The 23,942-nt window shown below is 46.0% G+C and overlaps 1 protein-coding gene across 3 annotated transcripts in view; it reads right to left on the bottom strand.

Annotated features, from left to right (window-relative positions):
* Positions 1–330: 330 nt before the first annotated feature.
* The window catches only part of VPS8 (VPS8 subunit of CORVET complex), an 89,866-nt gene continuing 66,254 nt past the window's right edge, over positions 331–23,942 (bottom strand). For all 3 annotated transcript variants that reach the window (XM_087740038.1, XM_087740039.1, XM_087740040.1), the window contains 6 exons: positions 23,541–23,623; positions 15,925–16,005; positions 14,353–14,522; positions 13,523–13,691; positions 1,850–1,930; positions 331–1,120 (listed from right to left, as the gene is read on the bottom strand). In XM_087740038.1, coding sequence (XP_087596164.1) covers positions 971–1,120; positions 1,850–1,930; positions 13,523–13,691; positions 14,353–14,522; positions 15,925–16,005; positions 23,541–23,623 — 734 coding nt within the window. In that variant the 3' untranslated portion in view covers positions 331–970. The remainder of the gene's footprint in view (positions 1,121–1,849; positions 1,931–13,522; positions 13,692–14,352; positions 14,523–15,924; positions 16,006–23,540; positions 23,624–23,942) is intronic.

The following is a 23,942-nucleotide window of genomic DNA, read 5'->3' as shown; positions in this document are numbered from 1 at the left end:
CCCAGCTTGGTATTGCAAAACAGCGGGTTGAGCTTAGTAGTGACAAACCTCTCTGACCAGCAGTGCCCATCACACCGATCCTCTCCCCCTTGCAGCCCCCAAGGGCCTGCAGCAGCACCTCTTTACACACACACCCCCCTCCCCCTGCCCCCCCTAACACAGATACAAGGTGGCAAGATGGGGAGGGTTGTGCTTCACCCACAGTGACAAGATGCATCTTTCTCTACCAGAGTTCAGTGGCAGTTGTACTAAGAAAACAGCAGCCAGCAGCACTGCCAGACCAGCTGCCCTCTTACCCACTCCCCATGTGCAACAGCTCACGCAGGAAAGTTCAACCAAGGGCCTTTTTAATGGAAGTTTGTAGGAACACACCGTGCGCAGGTTAGTTTGCTCACGTGTATTGTTTTCTGCATTCTTCAGCCTTTTCCAGATTTGCCTGTTCTGTGCCCTCAGACCCCACGGCTCCTGCCATGAGACAGTGAGCCAGGCCCTAGCAAAATGACTGCTTTTAGTAGTACTACAGTTAAAACTCAGGTGTGGTACCTATCCAAAAAAACAACACAGCACCGTGAAACACAGGCTCTGGGCACAGGACAGGCCATGCTCCTCCAGTGGAGTGGAGCTGACTCGGTTATTTGACAAAGTTCCCACCACTGCGGTGAGCCTCCGGGTCAGTGCAGGTAGCCCAGTGCTGCGCGGTGCTCCAGCACGCTTGGTTTTGCCCCCAGAGCTCACAGCTTCCAGCCCAGCTGCCCCATGGCTGCCTCAGTTTAGTGAGAGGCGGCAGCAGAGCTGGGAGATCACCCATTGCTACAAACCCACCAGCGCCTAGCAAGACAACACCGCACAGAGGGTTCTGGGAGAGGCAGCAGAGCAGGGGAAAGTCCAGTGTTGCGATGGAAAGTCTTCCCAGCTCCAAGGCCTGAAACCAGCCGTGGCCTTGCCGCAGCCAGGGCTGGAGGCAGGAGCGCTACTCTTCAGCCAGCGGAGGGGGGGCCAGATGGAGCTGGAAGTTCTCGTTCTGGAAGACACTGCTGGTGGCCGGGTCGCCGTGGGAAATGCTGAGCAGCCCGTGCTTTTCACCACCATGGCCGCGAGACAGTTCTGTCAGGAGAGCTAGCTGCAAGACAAAACCCTGACAGATCACCGTCCGGCGGCCTGGGCAGACTGCCTAGAAGCGCTCGTGCAAGGTGCAGAAAGACAAAGTGCTCATGGGGGGCTCACCTTTTTCCTGCAGCAATTAGAAAAAACTTAACACGTGTAAAGAAAAGGGTATATATGGTATGTAGTGACCCTGTAGAGCTCGGTGCAGGACAACAGTCCTGAACTAAGCAACTTTCCAGGTGTTTTGAGGTTGTTTTAAGGTTACGTAATTGAAAAACAATCCCAGAAAGAGCTGAAAGTGCCAACAACTACAGTCAAAAAAGCAGGAGGCACAAGGAAAATGTAAGGGACAGAGGGAGCTGCACTCTCCTTGGGACAACACGGGGGGCAGGAGGGAGCCTTCTGTGCAATCAATTGCAGGAGCCACACAGTGTCTGGAGGGGAGGTTATTTGCAAATCTAAAAAGAATCTGAAAAACCTCACACCATGGACACTTTGCAGGCCCAGCCCCAAAGCCAGAGGCATTTCCATGGTTTCACTGCCAGTGAATTCCCCAGCTCTGTCAGAGGCAGCGTGGCTGCCTTGTGATGTGAAACAGCCAGCTCTACGCACAGTAAATTGCCAGCACTAAATGACACCCAAGAGAAAAGCCAAAGCCCTTGCTGCCAGTGCTAATATCTGGCTTGACAACATGCAAAATACCCTTCACCAATTTAAAACTGAAAGGAAAACAGGTGGTACATACTCTGGAGGTTCCTCGGTTGAGCCGGCAGAGTTGGTCAAAAGCTTGGATTTGCTGAGGATCCAACAGAGACTCTGAACTTGTCTGATAAACAGAGTGAGAAGGTTACACAAACAACACACAAAAAGATGCCAGGTTCATATACACAGAAATTCATCCCTGCTCCTGTCCTTGGGCCTGGAGCAGCTGGTCCGCAGCCTGTTTGGGGGGCTTTTTTAGCCATCTTTCTTCTGGCTTGAAGCCACTGTGCGCACCTTCGTTTTGGAAGGAAAAATCCTGTGGTTGCACAAAGGACAGAAATACCCTTATATCCACAATGACTTATCGTTGGGGTCTGTAGCTGATGGCAGACAGACAAACAGTACTAAGTTACCTTTGGGGGAAGGGGAGGGGAAAAAAAAAAAAAAGAGAGGCAGATAAAGAGAGAAAGAAAAGGAATGGGAAAACTCCCCTGCAGCCAGCTGGGAAGAGAAGTAATGGGTCTCTGCAGATGAGCAGCCTCTCCTGGGTTCTTCCCCAGGCAGCAGCAGCTCCCCCCAGTCCTTTCTCGTCATCTCCTGATAGCCTGCCCCAGCCCCGCTCAGCCTCCCTGCTGGGTCCCGACACAGCACCGACTGCAGCATGCTGTGATCGGGCACAGGTCGTGGGTGGCTATTACAGGGAATGATTGCTGTGCCAATGACTATTATCTACGAACAGTATCTCTCCTAAGGTCCATATTTTCCCCCAGTAGGATGTTACAGAGTAAAAGCTAGGAAATGAGGGGTGAAAAGTGGGGGTGAGGCAAGGTGACTCACACATCAGCGGCAGCCATGTCTCCTGAGAAACCGGACACAACAGACATCGTGGTACTGCCCAGCAGTGTCAGTGTTTGCAGGGTACGAGCAGTTGGGTACAAGGGTAAGTGTCACCCCAGCAGCGCCAGGGCAGTTACAGAGTTGCAGGTGAGGACAAAGAGAAAGGCAAAGAGAGGGACCACAGCCTGCAGCAAGAGCATTAGCACAAGGAGGGCTGCATACATACTCAAACTGCTTTAAAAGGCATCATTTACATATCTCAGGGAGAGATGACAGAGCATCACAGATTCTTGTAGGTTTGTTCCATTTTATCACATCACAATGTTTCTATTTTGAATGTTTCTGCTCATATTCCAAAGCAAAAGCATCATCAAGAAACTACAACAGGAGCCAGGGAGAACAGCCTCCCTCAAGAGCAGCAATCTGGCATCTGTTGTCTCTGGGGATCTATTTTTAAGGGAACATTCAATGTTCATTCTCAAATATTTTCCCCAAAATACATTTCCCAAAGGCTCTCAACCCAAAATGCTACAGTCCTACCAGTGGGTACTGACTGAAGTTGCATTTACTTTAAACACTCTTTGGCAATGGATCAAGCCCAACATGAAGAACTAGTATTGCTGCCTTCAAGGAGTGCGATCAACTGGAATTAAGGGTGAACTCCTGGCCCCATGAAGGCAGAGGGGGCTTCACTGTTCCTCTGGAGTCAGGCAGGGTCACCAGGAGTCAGGACCGTTCCCGGTCAGGCATAAGCGTGCTTCCCTCTGCACTTAGAGGCTCCTACCAGCAGCGAGGCCCTTCTGCCAGGGCAGCCATTCTCCTTCGGGGCTGCAGCGCACTCGCTGCAACACCCAGCTTGCTTTGTACTTCTCATGCTTTATGGTGTGTTTAAAGAGCATGTTCTAAAGCTCTGTGAAGATGACTCCCCATCCTGTTTGGGGAAATAAGCGCGTGCTACAGCGACATGGTGCTGTGCGGGGCACAGCACGCTGGCTCCCAAGCTTCTCTGGAAGAGCTCGCCAGACTCAGCAAACACCCTAGAAAGCACACTCCCATAATTATCCTAAGCACACAGTTATCCTAAGCCTGGAGTACACTGCCATCTGCGTTTAAGGTACAGCTTGTGGCTGCTGGTGCCTGGGGGGGCTGCAGTCTGCATTACAGCTCTGTCTCACGGCCCCAGAGAAGCGTCCTACGCCCTGGACAGAGCTAAGGGCCTCTTGGACAAGGCTCTGGCTGAGCAGCCCTGCCCAAAGTGGATGGTGAGCTGTGGTCTGCAACAGGTCAGGTCTGGGGGCAGAGGGAACAACGTTTTGCTGGAGATCACACTGTCTTAGTCTTCGACTCAGTTTTTAATCACTACCCAAGGAAAAAGGGAAACGCTGCTGGCAACTGTGCAATGAAAATCAACTAAAGTGAGCTGCCTTGAAAGAAAGTTACTGTGGACAAAACCCGGAGCACAAACACCGTGGGGAGATGGGTATGGCACCACGCAGAGCACCAGCACTGGCACCAGCCTTGGCTTCCCCAGGCGACACAACGCTCCCTCCCAGCAGCAGCCCTCCACCCTGCACTGGCAGGGCCTTCTGCTCCACCTGAGAGCCATGTTGTCCCCCGACCTCAGCAAAACTCTTAATCTGGGAATGCTTCACCCAGACCCTTGGGTTTGTCTTCTCATGCTCTCCCACAGCACCTTTACCTGTCCCTCTCTTCTGGCAGCTCCTCCATCACATGCTCCCCTTCCTACTCAGCTCTGAGCAAAGCACAGCCAGAGCAGAATCTGGCCACCCACCCCTTCATCATGTGAATGTCCTAGAGACGGCTCAGAGCTGGCGAGCCCAGGAGTGCTCTGGGGGAAGAAGCACTGAAGCCACGACAGGTTTCCTGAAGCCTGAATCGTTCTGTTACTCTCCTGAAGCCACGTGCATCTTGCCTTCGAGACGTTCATCAGACAGCGTGAGAAGAGAGGAATGTCCCGAGTGCAGATCACTTATGCTGGAAGCATGTGCTCAAACTCACTTCTTTCCCCTCCAAAAATATTCTTTATATTGTAAATAACTATTTGCTAATCCCCAGTCAAGGAGCCAAATGTCCATATTCCCTGCACACACAGCACAGGCTTTGAACCAGAGAGCCTATGACAGTGAGGGTCACATATCCGCAGCTGGCAGGTTGTACAGACGCTTCCAAGGGACATGCAGGTCATTCTCACTTGGAAAAAAATGACAAAAAGCAAGGAAAAACTGCCCTCCACAGTTGCTGTGGCCACAGGCATTCAAGGACAAGGAAAATGCAATATAATTGGCCTCCCCTCTTCTGCTATCTCTCTACCACGTGTATGTAACTATCAATCAGACTGTTCTCCAGGCTGATGAGCTGAAATATTGCAGGCAATTCTTTCTGTTGTCATGGAAACAACTGCTGTCAGGCCTTTTCCTTTTTTAACCGTGTCACTAAAGGCATGTTTTCATTCAAGAGCTACAGGGAGGCCCTCAGAGTCCAGCATCAGCACTCAGGCATTAGTGGAATCTACTTGGCTCACTCGCTCACGCCGCAACACAGCTTCTGCCTCCAGTGCTACTGCAGGGCCAGCCAGCTCGTTATTGTCTAGATCAGTACGAAGCAGTTCGGCACCTCCAAGCCATTTCCAGCCAAATCCTTACACCCCTTCGGAAAGGCCTCAGACTAGACACAGAACCCAAGAGAGGCAATTTATCCCCTTGAGGATCTGGGCCAGCAAAGAGAAGAAAGGTTCCGTTTTGTTTTACAGTTCTCATAGATCCCACCACTATAATGCTAATCTCCATTGCACATTTTGCTTGCACATATTCCACCCCCCTCTGGTAGTCACCACACAGCCCTCCTAAGCCTGCAATTATCTTTAATTTAACAGCTACAAAATCCATCATCAGCTAGTGCCTAAGCAAAGCAGATCATACAGCAGTTGTAAGCAGAGGCACCATTAATATCACGCCAAGAGATCCATCTAAGTGCTGCCTCTCAGAGCCATACCCTCCACAAAAGATATTGCTACATCAGTTAGAGCAGCAGAGCACCACATTACCCCAGGGGGCTGCTCCATAACACAGGGAAGATGTGGCCAGAAGTCCTGGGGAAGGTTTCAGGGTTCCTGGGAACAAAAGCAACACCTGCCTCACTCATTTACAGAGCCGAATCCACAGGCAATGGACACCAAGCCCACCTTCTGCCATTCCTCCCCTGCAGCTGGACACTTACTTCACCATGGCTCAAGTAGCCTTACAAAAAGGTACCCAAATTCAGTTTTTTAATGAGAGCTGAGCCAATTAACGTAAAACTAAGTAAATCTACTTCCCTTCGCAGGATAAGGACCTGCTGCTTTCATGGTACTCCCAGGAACCTGGAACAATCAACCAAAAAGAGAGCCAGGCAGGCAGCTGCTCTGACCCAAAGTCACTAGAATGACACTAACATTACAAAATTGTTAATGAACTTCAGAAAAGCTTAGGACATCCCTCGTAGAACAAAAGCGTGCTGCTGCAGACCTCTGCAGAGCTACTGCAGAGTAATGCACCACTGCTACGGGACAGACGCAGACCGGCCGATCGCTGCGGAGGTGGAAATGGAGTCTTGCAAGTCACTCTGGGCAATGCGGCAAGTGGGCAAACCTTTGCTGGGAGGAAGTCCCAGAACCACTGTAGCTGCGCTACGGCAGCAGAACGTGCTGCTTCAAGACCAGCCTCCACAGTGTTTCACCAGTTACCTCTGCTAGCACGCACAGGAGTGAAACCCCTGGCAGCAGGCCAGGCCCTGCCTGCTCCTGTTTGGATGCAGCGGCAGCCGGCACCACTGGGGCTGGCAGTGGCAGGCAAACCAGGACCTGCTGTCTGCAAGTAAACAGAAGCACTGACTCACCAAAGCTCGTCGCAGAGCAGCCCTCCCTCAGCACTGCTACAGCAGAAGCAATCTGTCACACAGGTCTGTGCTACAGCTCTGTCCTCTGATCTCTTCAGGAGCAGAACGGGAAAGGCAGATGTCTCTTATTTCCAGTTGAACCTAGCTGAACTTAAGGAGCAAACCTCCCACTCAAGGCAAGGGAGAGGACAGGCTTATTTGTGCTCTAATAGACTCACTGCTGCTGCAACGTGAAATACTGCAGTGACTGATGAGAGAGGAGGAAGAACTGTCTGTATTAAATATCTAGAAACACACTGGCATACCTCCATTCTCCCTCTGCTAGCTGGTCTGTTTAGCAGTTCGTGCTTACACCAGGCACTGCTGGAATATTCCCTTGGACTTCCGCTGATGCCTTCAGCCAAAGGAGCAATAATGCTGTTCAGGATTAATTAGATAAATACAAACCCCACATGTCCTCACTGGACACTATGGCCCAGCAGATGAGAGATTTATTCATAATGTAGCAGGCTTCGAGGGAAGCATGGCAGCACATGGATTAAACATTACATAAAGATGATGCACAACAGGCCTGTGCTCAGGCTGATCTCAGTTCAGTGCCTGAACCCAAGACGACAGAAGCATCATGCGTGAAAGCAAATAATTCATTTTCTAAACATGAGCTAAGATGCTGTTAAACAGCATCGCACAAGAGCCAACCCCAGAAGACACAAGAGGTGCGGTGTTCTCTCAATGTCTGGGAAAAGAAAGGGAAGGTAAAGACATGCAGAAGAAGGAAGAAGTCCTACTTGGTGTAAGAAGGATTAGTGACCCCTCCTGCCAGAGGCTTATTGACAATGTAACCCCAAACCTTAGAAAAATCCAAGCAGACGCCTCTGCTATCTGTCCCCTTCATAGCTCCTGACACCCATGCAGCAATCTGTTACTGCTGTTCACAAGGGAAGTTTATAATGTGCTTAAGAAAAAGTCTGGTCCTGGGAGCTCAGCTGCAGCTGCCCAAGCCTGTGTATGCTCAATTCACATATAAACCAACAAAACATACTGTTTTCATTGTGCAACATGAGGGTAAAAGGCATGGGGAGGGAGGCGGGACATGGAAACTGCAGCTTTCCATTTAAGGGGTTCACAAGAGAGAGATGCTCATCTGCCACCTGCATTTCTGAAAGCCACCCTCCAGAACAGCCAGTGACGCCCTCGGCTACAGCAAACACCACTGAACCAGCCATAATTCCCTCTCACGCCGTCCCATCTGGAGACTACTACAAACTGAACCAAAACCTCAGCTTCTATTTATTTTGTTCCCCTCCTTCAGAGGAACATCAGAAGAAAGGAGTCATCTGCACCCTTCTTAACCCTTTGGCCTTTTGGTTATTTCTCAGCTTGGAATGAGTACAAACAACCACAGAGGGGAGCAGCAATCACCCCCTCCAACAGCAGCAGCAGCAAGCACAGCACTCCAGGCAGAGGTTACTGGCAATGCAGCGCACTGACTCTCCAGCCGGTGCTGGGTCTGGAAAAGCAGCCTCTCCTAGCAGACGGAAAGTCACACGCTTTCTTTCCTGCCTGTGCTCCAAGGCAGACCCGTGAAGACAGACTGAAAGCTTGCAATTTCACAATGAAGATGTATGTAATGAGCTGTGCCGGTTCCTTGAAGAACAGATCTAAGACTGTCAAGCACTGTGCTTAACTCCACGTAACTATTGGCAACAGGGACTGATGCAGTTTGTACAGGTTGCAACAGCCCAGCATCTGCCACCGTATTTAAATGAGTGTGTTCTTCAGATCCTCCTAGATATGAAATGTTTTATTAAAAGGCAGGAAATTTTCATCAAACCATAGGAATAGTTTCTTTGAAATTCAGATGTAAAGTAAAGCAAAGATTACCCACTGAAATTTTGCCATCTTTTCTCTTAACCAGAGCACAATACTTCCCCAGGTGATCCTAGGAGCACAGACCAGTCTCACTGGTCTTTGCTTCAGGCAGTCTGAAAGTCAGCCATCTTTGCTTCGCGTTAGCCTCTCACGGGTCCTCGAGTGCGAGACTTTGGATTGCAGGCTCTAAGAGGAAACTTCTGCCAGGCTACAGATTGCTATACATGAAGGCCAGGGGAAACAATTATAATTCAGTCTGATTTTCTCAAATAAAACCCCAACAGAACAAACTGACCTACGAAAAGTCCAAGAAAATTGTCAATTTTGATTTAAAAGCTGCTAAAGGATAATTATGTTTTTGAAATTAGTGTTTTTAAATTTGTATTTTATTTTCAGTTTTAGCTTTAGTGCCAGTCCTCCTGTAGCTGCTAGTTCAGACTCCCACACTGGGTTTTCTTCTAGCTAAATCGCTTTTGTTTCCAATATATTACAAGAAATCTCAAAACACAGATGTTCTGCTGATGTGAAGCCAATGGTACAAAGTGTCGCCAGTTCCTTCCTCACATGGATTTCCTACACATTGTTGAAGAAGTTAAGGAATCTACCACCAAAACCAACTCCAAAGCTAAAGGACTGGGCATTTGCTCAGTTAATATGTATGTGGGAATATTCTCTACAGAGGAGAATGCACAATCTTGTAACTGTATAAAATGCTAATTATCTGCTTGGTGGGGGTTTTTTGGGAAAAAAAAAATCATACCTGGATATTTTCAAAGTTATAAAGCCCTTGGAAAATTTTGATATTGCTGGGAGTCAAGCTAATAACTGATGGTCACCATTACACTGAAAACAGTAAAATCGGCTCTGTCTACTGATTGATGGAGGTCATGTAACATTTGTCTAGCTCTAAAATAAGTATTGGCAAAAAAAATATCCTAAGCCTTCTTACCCAATAGAAAGCACACAGACATGCTGCAGAGGGATGTTTAACACCTCAGTTAAGTGATACAGTATGGTACCAACACCTCACAGGTGGAGGTTGGTCAAGAAGCTCTGAGTTGGATGGAAGGCTGAGTTCCAAAGAGGGACGCTGGTGGCAGGCTGCAGAACAGAGCTCAAAAGTAGAGTCTGACAAACTGGATTAACTACGGATCACAGTCGTTGTCCATCCCGGCGTGACTTGACAGGATTAAACTCCTGAATAAAACATATTTGCCATCTGAACAGCTCTAACAATGGTGTCCTTAGAACTCACGCGCATTCTCAAACATGGGATAACCAGAGCATGTCAGCTTAGGGGTTGACGGTGTTTTCTGCAGAGCTTATGGCCCAAGAGCCAAGACTGTGTTCCTCTCCCCGATCCCTAGTATGTAGGCTGGCAGAATAAATGGGAAACGCAAACTAGCTTGCTGTAACACGGCAAATCAGTTTTGGAGATCAATGACTAAGATATCAGGACTATTTCACGTATGTATTTAGGCAGAAGCCTAGCTACTGTGCTTTCACCTAATATGCCTCAGTTAACTTCAAACACCACAATGCAAAAAAGCATTGCATGTTTTAAATCAGGTTAAAAAACCACTACAAACACACAAGCTTTCATTTCTTTTAACACTCATTTATGGTACAATATAAGGTAAGGAGGACAGGAAAGATGATCAGTTTAGACACAGAAGATTACCCTTGGGAAGTCAGCAAGGTTTAGGGGATAACACAGAAAGCACAAACTTTTGGTAGCAAAACCAGAGGAAAAGCCCCTTTGCCCTCCTCTCGCTATTCCCCTTCGCTGGGGCAGAATGTCTCAAGCCCTCATTACAGCAAGGCTCCATTTAAATAAGAGCTATAACAGTTCAGGTTCAGTGCTGGCTTGTGGCATCTCTCCACCTCCCCCAGTTTCAAGGCAATTGCTACAGAAGTCATGCATGCAACGCAGGGACAGAGAAAACACTGTCTGTTGGGCTGTCGTTTCACATTTAAATCTCAACAACGTTGCAAAATTCAAACTGACAGTCTTTGTTTCAACAGAGCAGAATTGGTACTATGAAATGCACTCCAGATGCTCAGTGGCATTTCTCAGTATGAATCTATTCCTAATTCAAGGCTTGCTAAGAAAATACATACCTAAATTGAGGATTTCACTATGGAAAAAAACACACATTAGATTTTGCCAAGAGACAGACTAAGCTTTCAGGGTCTTCAAAGTGGTTGCAAAGAAATACCCTCCCACAGATCTATATGCAAAATGTCCCAGACACCTCGGAGCTGGCTCTCCGAGGCCTAGGGAAGGCAGGGCTGGAAGCACAACCGTGTGGGTGTAACCTCCCTCCCGGATTTCCCGTTCATTGTTTGCAGAAACACCAGCTGTGGAAGCAAGAGCAGCTTGACCAACACAGACCTCTGGGTCTGCCCAGTGCCAGCGGAGTTGAGAGGGGATTCAGAGAAGCCCTTCACCAAAGAACTGCAGCACCAAAAGGCTGAACAAACCTTGTGACAAACAGAAATAAATCCCTTCGGTGCCTGGGGTGGCACCAGAGACCAGTGACCGCTGCTACCTTGGACCCAGGCTGAGAAGGACCCTTGGGAACACGAGTGTGGCTCAGGGTGGGGGGAGCCCTGCAAGTTTCCCCTTTCCTTCAATCCCTTTGCTTGCCTGCACCTCCTCTCTCCAGCATTGTGCAACATCCACCAGGCTACTGTAGAAAATGCACCTTTCAAACAGACCTCAAAATTCTTCACAGACCAGTGTCATGTCAAAACAAGCGTGGGGAGCTTAGCTGTTTTCATGCTTAATTCTCTTAAATTTACTTGAGGCTGCACAAGACCAAACCCTGCCATACTGGCGTGCACCAGCCTGCCTCCAGCAAGCGCTTCTGTGCTCCAGGTACCCCCCCTCGCCCTTCTGCTTTTGGCTGCAGCCTAGCCAGGCAATACGCACATCCGTCTCTTCCACTTTGCATTCCCAGCACTTGCCCCAGAAGTAAAAGTCTGTTCTGTAACTCAGACTACTGCCTGGCCAGATGAATCATTACCTCACAGGGTTAATTAATGCTACTGAGCAGCAATTGTTAAGCAAACAAACTTCCTGGAGAAGCTAGAGATTTTACAGTCTTTTGCCAAGTCTAAATATATTCAGCTTTTTAAAGATCTGACTGCGCAACAGTTTAATCACATGCGAGTACAACAGTTAAATATTATAATTTAAATACATGAGGAACATCACAAACTTGGAGAGGATCTGGGACATCAGGAGGAGGAGGCGGGGGGGCTTGAAGCAGTGCTTGGGCTCTGAGGAGCCAGAGCCAAGCTCTGCTGGGCCGGCTGTGCGCAGAGCAGGGAGCGATGGGCTTCTCTGCCAAGAGCACATGACAGACAGCAGGGAAGCATCCAGCACTCTCAGATGGTCTGGCATGGGCATTTTCTAGCTAGCGCTAGATGGTCCATCTTGTAACCCCTTTTCTTCTCCATCCAGTCTCTCCATGTCTCCCTTTACACCCTGACTCCCAGCCAGCCCCTCACTTTTACAGGCGGATCAGTTAAATAAAGGGAAGTTATCTTCTCCTCCCTGCTCTGATCATTCCCATGTCATCTGGAGCATTTTCTGCTTCATTGTGCTACGGGGTATGTCCGGACCGGTAGTAAAGGGGAGACACAGGGGTTCTCTGACTGACAAGCCGATGAGAAATCCAGCGATAACCAAATTATAAGGCACTGGTATAAAATGTCAGGCACTTTAATGATGAATGTAGCTTTAGTACTTAATTTTGCCTTTAGCTTTTAAAGTTAAACCTGGTTGGTCACACCCATTTGCACACAGTCCTTTGGAGCAGAAGTGTAGAGGGTAAAATATGGGGCTGCTGAATCTGCCTAACTTTAGAGCCAGTATCCATATTTCACTGTACCAGGATGGTACACAAAATGACGAGCATTTCTAAGCAGACTGTTTGGACCACAGTTGATTTACAGTCTCCTGGGAAAGCTTTTCTTTCTGTCACTGTATAAGAAACTAACACAATTTGACTGCAAAGATTGCATTGTGCTCCATACATTCCTCAGAGATTACTTTTCCCCCAAGTCTCCCTTCAAGCAGGAAGCTTCTTTTTTTGTTAATACAGAAGCTGATGGAAGTTGACTAATGCTGTTAGCTATCTTTTGATCAGAATTGATTTGGCAGAAATTGAAATAATCTGCTAGAAGAAAACTAAAGTGCTACTATAAAAACATACTCCAAGATTGAATTACTTCGGTTTCAGAAGTGGAAAAATGTTGCTTTGCACGCGTCTGTGTGGTGACAAACGCACAAAGTATCTTGAGGCATTTAGGAACGAACCCTCATCAGTGACCACCTTCACTGGAACACGGGGCAGCGGAGTTCAGGTCCCCGTGGTGCAATATCCCTAAAAGACATCCCAACAAGCTACCTGCCATTTTTGCTTACAATCCACAGTATCTTGCCAGGGAAAAGACAGAAGCATGCATATGGAGACTGGACTTCTGTTTGAATTAGGGACGGTGGAACTTCTTGCACACACATACTGACAACAAATACAAACTAATTATCTGTTCTCTCACCCAAATCCAGCTGCATCAGTCTTGTTTACACACAAGCTTCTTAAAACATTGTGCAAGCACTTAGCGAGTCAAATCAATTCCAGATCTTTTACCCAAAGCCAGGTTATCTGTTAGGAAGGTAGAACGGAGGCTCCACCATCCAGCCACAAGGAACATGCCAGCTTTTAATACAAGTTTTACATAAAACACACCTAAAAATATTTTGAAAGGAACTGTCCCCAGTGACCTGTCCCAGGCTCTCACAAACAAGACAAAGCAGTAGATGCATCCAGGAGGCAATCAGCTGCAAACATCCAGCTTCCCCTCACACTGGCTAGCAGTTCCCAGACCTTCTGGATGAACACATTTCTGTAACTTCCACAGCTCTGTATACCCACGCCAAAACAAAATGACATTCATAAACGTGACTAGTTAGCTGCTGATACTGTTTGACGGTTACTGATCATGGGCTTGTCTGGAAGCAGACAGACATGAGAACAAAGCGTTGAAGTCTATAACCACTGCTTGAAGTTTACTTGAAGAGAAGCCGCCTCACAAACCTTACCTGTGCCAAGGATGCTCCACTTCCTTTTTTTAGCTCCGAGAAGTTCTCACTCAGTTTTCCTCCCTTGTTACTTGAGTTGCATTTATAGCACATCCACCTCATCAGGCCTTTGGTTACCATCCCACACTCTTTACTCAGCAGACACAGTGAATGGTACAAGTGGCCACAGCTGTAAAGAGAAGAGAACTCTGCTAGGTGCTTGAAAGCAGGGTAACACAGCCTGACAGCTCTACACTTTGGAGGGGAAATGGAAAACAAGGCTGCTTATCTGTAAATACAGATCAGCAGTATATACACTCCCTTTGTACCTCCACACCCTCCTGTAGTATTTCTAGACTTGCAAAAATAACAGTAGATGCCTATTTGCTGATACAGCTACAGATCATAATACTAAGGTAATAATGATCTTGTCTTATTTTACAGCCACCTGGTCTCAGACAGGAATATCGGAGATGCCAACAGAGTACGTAGTCAGGGCTGCAGTAGATCCGAGATGTACAAATACAGGCAAATGAATCCAGGGTGCTGCAGCTGCACAAACTGCATTGCTGGGCGAGATGACAGATAAACTGACAGCTAACTGAACAGCTCTCACAGAACTGTAAGGCAATTCTTTCCAGCCGAGACAGAGCTGGCTGCATGCAAAGAAGGCTGGCTCTGATGGGTTTGATTAGCCAGCCCTTTTACAGTGCAAGGGAGCAGGGATACATGCTCACAGGAATACATATGATTACTTGTGCGAGTCAAAGACCGGTAGCATTGTTTTTTCTTTTTTTCCCTTTTAAAACTACTAACATGATCACAGCTGCGACCCTACCCCTTAACTTTACCTGAAAACAATGATTTCGTCAGCAGTTTCTTGCCTTCTTTTGTACTGCTGTAGACAAATGCAGCAATAATCCTGCTTTGGGGTAAGCCCTCTAGTGACAGAAGCTCTTAGGTTACACAGGGACCAGTGGAGATCATGGTTTAAAAGATTCGTAGTTGTCTCTAAAAGGGTCTGTGTAGAGGACAATATACAGAATAACTAGGTCATTTTCTCATCTCCAGACTGCAGAAACTCCATACTGATCAATTCTTCATAACAAGCAGCTTAGCAGATTACTAAGAGCAAAACCATTCCAACAAAATTGCTTCTCTTTATATGTTTTCTAGCCACGGCCCTCAAAATACTTATCCTTTCATCATATGTTAATGGAGGCAGTACCTTTTCACTCTTAAATAGGTAAGTCCTTTATTGATTTTTGTCAAAGAACATTAGAAGAGACGTGGTAGGCTCATTCTGTCATCTTCCATACCAGATCCCTCTTTCTTCCCTCTACCCGGTAAGCTACTGCTTACGTCTCCCATTTTAGGAGAAACATACTGATAAAAATCGAAGCCCAAATGCACTATCGCACTTAAAATACAAAAAACCCCTGAGCTTCTCATCTGCTAGTTCTTCCCAACTGAGATTTCCATTTCTGAAGAGCAAAAAGCAAAATACCCCTAGTTTTTAGCAGTCAATGCTTCTTTCAGCAACAACAGGTATCAGGCATAGGTGCTCTGGTCCGTGATTTATCGATGCTCTGTAGCAGCAACTCACAAAAGGCTGCAGAGGTTGCACCAGTGGTTCACATCTGGCCTAGTCCAAATGTAACCTCCAGCCTGTACCAAAAAACTGCCAGGCAATGACAGAGGACCTGTGCTGCTCAGAGCAGACCTTTACCAAAAACCCAAAAGAGATAATGGCTCTTTATGTTCAGCCCTCTACAGGAAAGCTATTTCCCATTTTAGTTTTAAATTGGATGCTGCTGCACGGAGGTCTGAGCAGTAGCTGCAATGGTAGTGCAATACAGTAGGCAGAACGAGGGAGGGTGAGTTTGGAGGAAGACTACGCATTCTGTTTTGGGGAAAATGAGTTTTAGAAACTGTTGAAGTTTGGAGGCTGCCTGGGATTTGAGACTGGACAGAGAAAGGCAGGAGTGAGATAAAGATGAAATCTCATCAGGTGACAAAGGAAGTGCAGCATTACCATTGGGAAGTGGCAAAACAGACTAATTTAAAAGGCAGTTATTTAAAACCCCGTAAAAAGAAAAACATACTGGTTTTGTGCCTTTGAATCCCTAACTGCAGGATGAGCTGGAGAAAAAGCAGATGTTTATCCTTCCGGTACATTTAACATAAAACTGAACTACAGCAGTGTTCACATCACCATGTACCTGCCAGTCCCTTCACTTGCAATCTGTCTGTGAGCAATACAAACTCATTTCCCTTCCCCCAATCACACAAATATAAATAACTTGCATGTCCATTTACTTTGCCCTGCAGAGAGAAATGGCAAATGAGAGAGTAGTAGGCTAGATAGCTAAAAGTAATCCCTGTATACAGCAGTGGACAGAACAGAAATGCATGCAACTTACTTGTTCATAGTTAAAAGTGTCCAGCATTCCCAGGACAAGTCCTTGAATTTCTCCAAGTTTCCCTTTTCCATAAACTGGATCCTGTATGAAGAAATGAAAAGCTACAGCTGAATCACAGGATATGACCATTCTGGCTTTTTTTTAATCATTTTTTCTTCCTTCAGATTGGCATCGCAAACGCAAGTTATGACTCCAGATTTAAAGATGCTGTACATGCACAAGGACAGCAAAATAATCCTATGTATTGATGGGAAAATTGGTAATTAGCAAAACCGAGTAGATGACAACATCAATACTAATTACTGTGCTTGGGTCAAAAGACTTCAAATGTGACCTTGGAGACTTCATTCAGGAAATGCAAGAGCTGACTAGAGAGCACATTTGAGGAATATCGAAGAAAACAGCAGAAAATACCCTGCAGCAACACAGGAGGTATCAACTCTGTCTGTGCTGCCGCTTGACACCGACTGCTACGGGTGTCTGCTGGTCAGCGAGCTCCTGGGCTGCCTGCAGGGCTCCAGGCCCCACGCTGCCAGCGTGCTTTTGCCCAGGTCAGAGGGTAATTCATTCACTCCTCAGTCTCTGTGCATCCACAGGTCACCCCCAAGCTCATTCAACATGCCCTCAGCTGCAGGTTGCAAGCACAGAGATCCTGTGGGCTGTGCAGCTGCACAGCAGTATGCAGGGATCCTGGGCAATCCTGTGCAGTATGCAGGAATCCTGGGCAACACTGGTCTCACATCCCAGATGACAGAACATCACCTAGGGAACAGGGGCCTGGCAGGCTCTTCTGTTGCTGCAGGGATGATTTCCACATGCCCTGAGCAGCTTTATTTCCATGTCCCAGCAGCCCAAGCGAAGGGTTGTGATACAAGTCATCGCCCTGGTACATCTCAACCACCTTCCTTAGGCCCGCTCCAAACCAAACCTCCCCTTCTCCTCCACAGCCACCCTGGCACCCTCTGAAGCATCGCTCAGTGCAGGACAGGAACCCTGGTCTGGGGTGAGCTTAGCAAGGAGCCCTTTGGGAGCTGCTCTCCATGACAGCGCACAGCCTCTCAAACAGGCAGAGATGGGCAAAGCACTGGAAGAGAGGAGAGACTTCTGCAACACCCTTCCCTCCTGCCTCCCTGTTGCACAACAAGAGAGCAGGCTCCTGCTCATGGGCAGACTGGACCATGCCAGGAAATACCTCTGCCCATGAAGCAGCATGGTGAGAGTTGGCTGACAGCTCCTAGTGGCCACAAGCGCTATCAGCCACCAGCACTAGTGTCTGCTGGGCAGAACTGACCCTGACAGACCTCTCCATGCAGGTTGCAGAGGTGCCCTGTCCCCTACCAACATGCAACATGGCACCACTTCCAGCACACACATGCCAGGAACACAACTTTCTCCTACTTGTCTTTGCAGCAGCAGCAAGGTCAGACTAGGATGCAACACAGTGATATTTCACTAAAGAAGATGCCCTGCAAGCTGTTGGCTAACCAGCTGGGATGCAGCCAGTCTTTGTTTCTTTAACATAAATGGGAAGCAAGGAAGAGGAGCCGGGTTAGTAGCAGGATCTACTACTGGCTACTGCAGTGGTGTGATCCACACTGTGCAGCCCAGCTTCAGTTCTGCCTCTGTGCTCCAGACAGTCTGATCTGCAAAAGAGCAAGGCTGTGCCCTCTCCACCCCAAACTGGCACCGGCGAGGCACACGCATGCCTATAATCAGAACAAGTCTATTCAGGAACGCCTCAAAAGAGGATCAGGGGAATTTGTCTTCGTGTAACACACAATCCCAAAGGCTGACAGACAGTCGTTGAACTGGACCTGGGAAAAAGCATTTTGCCCTGCTGGGTGGCAGTGGAAGGATACTGGGGGAAGCCTGCTGGAAGTTGAGAGAAGCTGACTGGTAGAATGGACAATTGGCAAAAATAGATAGACTGGCAAGATGTGAAAAGGAAACTAACCTAGAGAGTAGAAAAATGATGGTGACACAGTGGAAACAGGAACAGAAGGAGCTGGATGAACAAGCTCTGGATACGATGAATGAGAAAAGGAGTAGGAGCAAGGCTGATTCCATGCTGGGACTGAGAGTGAAGGAGAGAAAGGAGAATCAAGAGTGAAAAAGCAAGTTGACAAAGGCGACTAAAGTGGCATGGAAGTTACACTGCAAGATACCCAGAGAGATCACCAAAACAGCTATAGAAAGCAAGTCAGGCAATTTTTAAACACGTCTTCAGAGGAAATGTGACAGGCAGAAATTCAAGCCTAAATAAAAACAGCACTGAGTAATAGCACTTGAGTCAAAACCAGCTGTAGATTTGGAATATACAGAAGAGCTCGACATGCTGCAGAGGCTACTTTTTTGCTAGGTGAACAGTACAGCCTCAAACAACACTAAGTTTTCTTTCTGCATGCATAATTTAAAAGCAACAGCATAGAAAGTACACTACACTGAGTCACCATATGAATTATGGAGGGCAAAAGGGAACTCAGGACTTTCAACGCAGCATGTACGTGATCCATAACATAGAGCAAGGTATTTTTGTATCCACCAGCTACTCACTTTTGTAAAGCACTCAAGTATATGGCCAAGGAAACTCAAATAGGTAACTCACGAACTGTACAGATGCAACCATTTACACATAGCAACTCAAACTTCCCAAGCTGCAAGTAGAGACTTTCAAAGCAACTTGTTTCTTGTCTGGATAGAGATAGAGGAGGAAGGGGAGACATGAAGAAGAGAGAAAAATGAAAGAGCCACCTACAGCTTTGCAGAGGAGGAATGTGACTCTGAGGGCCAACTTTCACTTGCTCATTTTTTCTCAAGTCATGCTTGATGATCTCTAAAAAAAGGCAGGTAGGAAGAGAATGGACTTTTCTCCAAAGAGGAGGCATGTGGTCTAGCAAAGCCTTATACTGAGCCTGGCAGTCAACTGCAAATGGTGACGTTCATGCACGTTTCCTGCCGGCAGCCATTAGACAGTGCTTCACGGGCCCGGGCTGCAGCTGCCTGCCTGCCTTGCGCATGAAATCCAGAGCTGTCATTTCACCTTTCCAGCCAGTTATAATGCTTTCTTCCAATTTGCTGGTTTCAGGCCCCACAAAATTTATAGTCACAAGACCCTTGTGGGATCAATTACTTTTATGGAGGAATATGTTTCATTAATTCCACTGTATAAAATTCACCTCAGTTTGGACTTCATGCATGCTCCAAATACACTGTATGGGATGGCGCATCAGTCAGTTGCACCAAGCCAGGAACAGATCCCAGCTACTGTTTCCAGGCTGGTATTTCCCTGGGGGCGTGGTGACGCCCAGCGTGGTAAGCCAAAGCCAAGCTCACTGCTCAGTGCCGCTACCAAGAAACAGATCAGGAAAAGCTGGCAGGTATTCAGATGCAAGCCAGAGATGCTCATGCAGCCTTTCAGACAGTTCTGTGTCCTCCATTTCCAATTTCTTCCCAGGTCCAGGAAATAGCACTTTCTTTGCTAACAGCGCTTAGAGAACTGTGCTAATAAATGCACTATGAACTCGGAAAACGCATTCACTTGCAGCTTGTCCCATCTGCAAGGGGACAGAGCAACTGTTGTACGTAAAACTAATCCCAGCATTGACCTTCAGGACTGGAAAGAACAAAATAGGCAGAGCCCTAAGCAGGGACAGAAAAAATTAAAGCAAAGGCTTTCTAGATCTTTCTGCTTCTACTCTGGAACAGTTTTTAGAGATTCCTTCCTTCCCCACTCTGAGGTTCCTACAGGTAGCTTTTAAATTTCTAGCTTCTCCAGTTCTCCATTTTGTAGGAGGCATCAGCTGCATCTACTTACAAAACATTCATGAAGGATTACAGCTTTGTAAGGGAATTAACACTCAACCTTTCAGCCCTCTTCAGACAGCATTCACATCCTTAATGACATGGAATTTTTCTTAATGCTCAAGAGGATTCCTCTAGTATCTCTCTTAATACGGTTATTTCAGACTTCCTATTTAATAAATAACTTTACAACATTATTAAGGATGAGCAAGAACATAAATATATCAATCGTTATTTCATGTGACTTCAATTATATAAAGTTGAATCAATATGCTGTAATAGGCAGATGCCAGGAACATACCTATTTTCTGTGAAAGCTGTGGAATCTGGTCACAGCCATTTGCAAGGTGCCCTTTAGCAAAGCATTTTGGTTGCAAAGTTAACATTTGCATAAGGTATAATCTGTAAGTAGTTAAGCCCAGAAGAGGAACAAAAACAGTCCACGAAAATTGGAATACACTAATTCCTTTTCAGAAAAGGCAAGATAATCTACCTCAGTTTATTGATGTCATCCACCTTACAAAAAAATCCCCCAGTTAATTACTTGTTCTACCTTCCAGACCTGCAGCTCCAGTGCATCTATGCTCTACCACCAAGACTTGACCTCTGTTGGAACAGATTTTGAGGGCATTTTCAGACAAGCACCACTTATAATTCTGTGTTTCACAGAAATATTTTGAGGGCTTGGGAAAGGCTGTATGTTCTCCAGGGCCTAGCAGAGCTGGTTTAAGAATTTATTTATGGTCACAGTTAAAGTGGCACATCAATAACATTTTGAACAAGGCCCTACAAATTGCTCAGACCCAAGGCAGAACGGTTTGGCACCAGGGTTTAGAACTTTACATGGCTTCAAAGAGCAACGACACAGCTTTGCAAAAGGAATACCCACCCAGGGCTAACAAAATAGAGATCTTTCTGGCTGAGAAATTTGTTGAGACAGAGTGTTCTGGGGAAACACCATGTATGCATGCCATGTTGTGATTCTTCCCCGTAGGGCACTTAAATGGCATTCCCAGATAATCCAAGGAAGCAGATGACAGGTCACACTAGACAGGGACGCAAAAAATCCAGTGCTCCCTGCTGTCTAACACAGGGGGAATTTCTTTCCTGATCCCAAACATGGCAAGGGTTCAGAAGCCCTGAACATTTGAGCTGGGCACTCAAAGACATGGCCATGCAGTAAGACATACTCATCACCATTGCCGACATCATCTTCCCAGCTGAATTCAAAGCAACATTCTTCCAAGGGCCAAGCTGTGCACCAAAATAAAAGCCAAAGAAAACCTCCCACAGGCATCCAGTGCAAGCCCTGAAGCCACAGTTTAATACAACACAGCTACAAACACACAAGCAAAAGTAACCTAGAGCAATGCAATCCCAGAAATCCAGAAATAAAAGTTGGTGTAAACGCCGTTTGAATGGAAATGTGTGGGTTTAAGCACAAGAACAAAGGGTTAAATGAATGGTCTGTCTTGGTAACAAAGGACACCATTCCCAGCTGCAAAGCTGAAGAGGGTGTCAAGCACTGAAGGCAGCAGACTGATAAGAGACCAGCAGAGACAAGTTATCAGTGGAAGACCCCATGTCCTAACATGAGGAGGATGACAAGTGTGCAAAATATCATGCACTGTTTTTCTACTAGCCAAACAGGAGAACCAACTACAGACACGTATTTCAAACCTAGGTTCCAAACAAGGGAAAACAAAATGTGCAGCAATCTGGCCTATGATTTACAGAAGCTTAAGTGAGATTCAGAGGCAAAAATCCACCTTCTAACAGCCAGCAACTTCTAAAAGACATACCTAAGCTGTCCAAACCTAAGCTGTCATCATCAATCAGAGGAACCCCAGAGATGCAGTAAGGGGCTGACACAAATGACTCTACTGCCTACAAATGATCCAGGTAAGATCACTCATTCCCATACATCTTAGGTGTTCGCAAATACGTGAGTGCGAATGAAATCTATAAAAGTGTTAAGTGAAATCTATAAGAGTGTTAAGAGGCAAAGTCATCTTTTTTAGAGATCCTGTAAATAAATACCACCTTCCCTTCCACAGGATCTTCTAATGAGTTTTACAACACTATTTTCCCTACACCTGTTTCTGAGCTACAAGGTACCAATTACTACTCCTATTTTATGAAGTTCTGATACTAATGTTCTTTACCTGGAATTCAGTCCTTCTCTCTGAATGCATTTTAAGAAGTCATAATTTCTCCCCATGTTTTTCTCTAGTTGTACGAAAACATCTGCCTTTTTAAATCACTATTTTGTCAGACTGAATTTGTAAGGCTGACAAGGGAAATGGAATGAGCAGGAGCAATTTCCCCCTGCCTCCAAACCCAGTGACCAGAGCTGCACATGCTGCTTTAAATAATGCCTTACACATTTTTGTCCCTAGTAAAAGTACTTCACCTGATGCACCATAAGCATCCCATTATCCTCTGCAATAGTGCCATCACACCAACCACTTCCCTGTACCACTGGCAAATACGTTTCACTCATTGGTTGCCTCCAGGACATGAATGCCAGCCTCTAGAGAAGGGTTCTTCTATTTCTGCTAAAAGAGTCTGTAAGAACAGAAATGAGATGAAATATTTGAAGACTGCAAACAAGAATTTCTGTTCTTCCCAAGGGAGAACCGGATCTTCCTCCACACTGTAATACCTCCTGGCTGTGTTATCTCCACAGTGGCCGCTGGTTTGCCTCTTGCCCCATTCTGGTAATTCTCAACATAACCCAGGAAAGCCCCCCTGTCAACCTCCCACTTATTCATTCACAGCTTCTGTATCATTTCCTGCCTACATTAAACATCAAACAAAGCTCAATAGGAAATTATATCTAATGCCCCAGTTAAAACTAGACAAAATAAGTTATTGAAGAGGCATTAAGTTTGCTTGACACTTTCTACCTTTGATAAAACGATATTTCATTTGATTACACTTTTTATCCACTCTTTTACAACATTTTTCTTTGTCTTTAATTATGATTTTTTCCAAAATCCAAGATTGTGCATAATATTAAGATCAAACTAATAGGCTGCTAGAGGTGCGTGTTCACCCTGTGAAGCCTGTAAGCCCTTTGCTACATTTTCTTCTCTCATCTGGAATAGAAACCCTGACGACTAATTCAACACTTTCTTCAATCATTCCACTCCATAATGCAGACAAATCCTCTAATTCATTTTCTGCATTTCTCAAGGTTTGCTATTGAATCCCAATCTCATCTTTTGTCTATTTTGCAAATTAACAAATCATATCTGCTTCTGATCACTCAACCCAAGATCCTGTTTTGAAATCAGCTCTTCTACAAGGTGTTTGCTGCTCACTAACAAACATCTCTCAAATAATACATTGCACCATCAATCAAAATGGCCCAGTCTTGATCTCTTTCTTCAAAGCCCATAAACTTTGCTTTAGTGTTTTCACAACTGCCCTAAATGGCTTTCAACAAATTTAGTTCCAAGTTTTGAGAAATTCATAGTGGCTTTGCCCCTAAAACTGCTAAGTTTCAGTTCAAAGTAACTACAAACTTTGAGATAATATTTCATTTGGTTTGCAGAAATTACCTCAATTATCTTCTCACAGGTCTATGTGTTCCCACGTGTCCTCAGAGCATCAAGTCTTCCAAGTCATTCTATCAGCTTTTCCAACTTATATCTCACCAACTGAACTTTTATTGAAATACTTTGAACCAGACAATTAGCTAATCTGATCTTCAACGACATCGAAATTGCTATCACATCAGGAAGTGTTCAGCTCTTTGCAATAACTGAGTGGCACAGCTTGGTAAAAGCTTCTTCTCTTCAGAAACTCACCTGTAGAATTCTCTGCAGGATTGAAGGAAGAGCAATAAATGCAGCCATGTTGTTCAGCACTTGCATTGTCAAACTCTTCAAAGCTGAAATATCAAACATAAAAGCCACCAGCAGTTCATTAGGATTCAAGGAGTAAAGAGAGATCAATCCTTCAGATTAAGAGAGTTTTATTTCAGTTCCTGTTTTCTAGTTTGAAAACAGTTTTAATTTTTTTTCTTCTGCACGTTTTGCACTAAGCACACACAGCTTTTTATATCAGAAAGTGTATTTAAAAGTTTTCAATATCACGATGCCTCTCCCTTCCCCTCCCGCACCCTACCTACAATAAACATTCACATTTTGAGATTTACTGTCATTTACTTTTCCTACTGCTACCAAAAACCAGTTTGGATGCCTCCTCCG

The sequence above is a fragment of the Nipponia nippon genome, unplaced genomic scaffold, assembly GCF_047370975.1.
Source record: "Nipponia nippon isolate SJK-2023a ecotype South Korea unplaced genomic scaffold, ASM4737097v1 scaffold_7, whole genome shotgun sequence".
Lineage (NCBI taxonomy): Eukaryota > Metazoa > Chordata > Aves > Pelecaniformes > Threskiornithidae > Nipponia > Nipponia nippon.
Note: the sequence above shows the minus strand (reverse complement) of the source record. Positions and strands in the feature narration are given on the sequence as shown.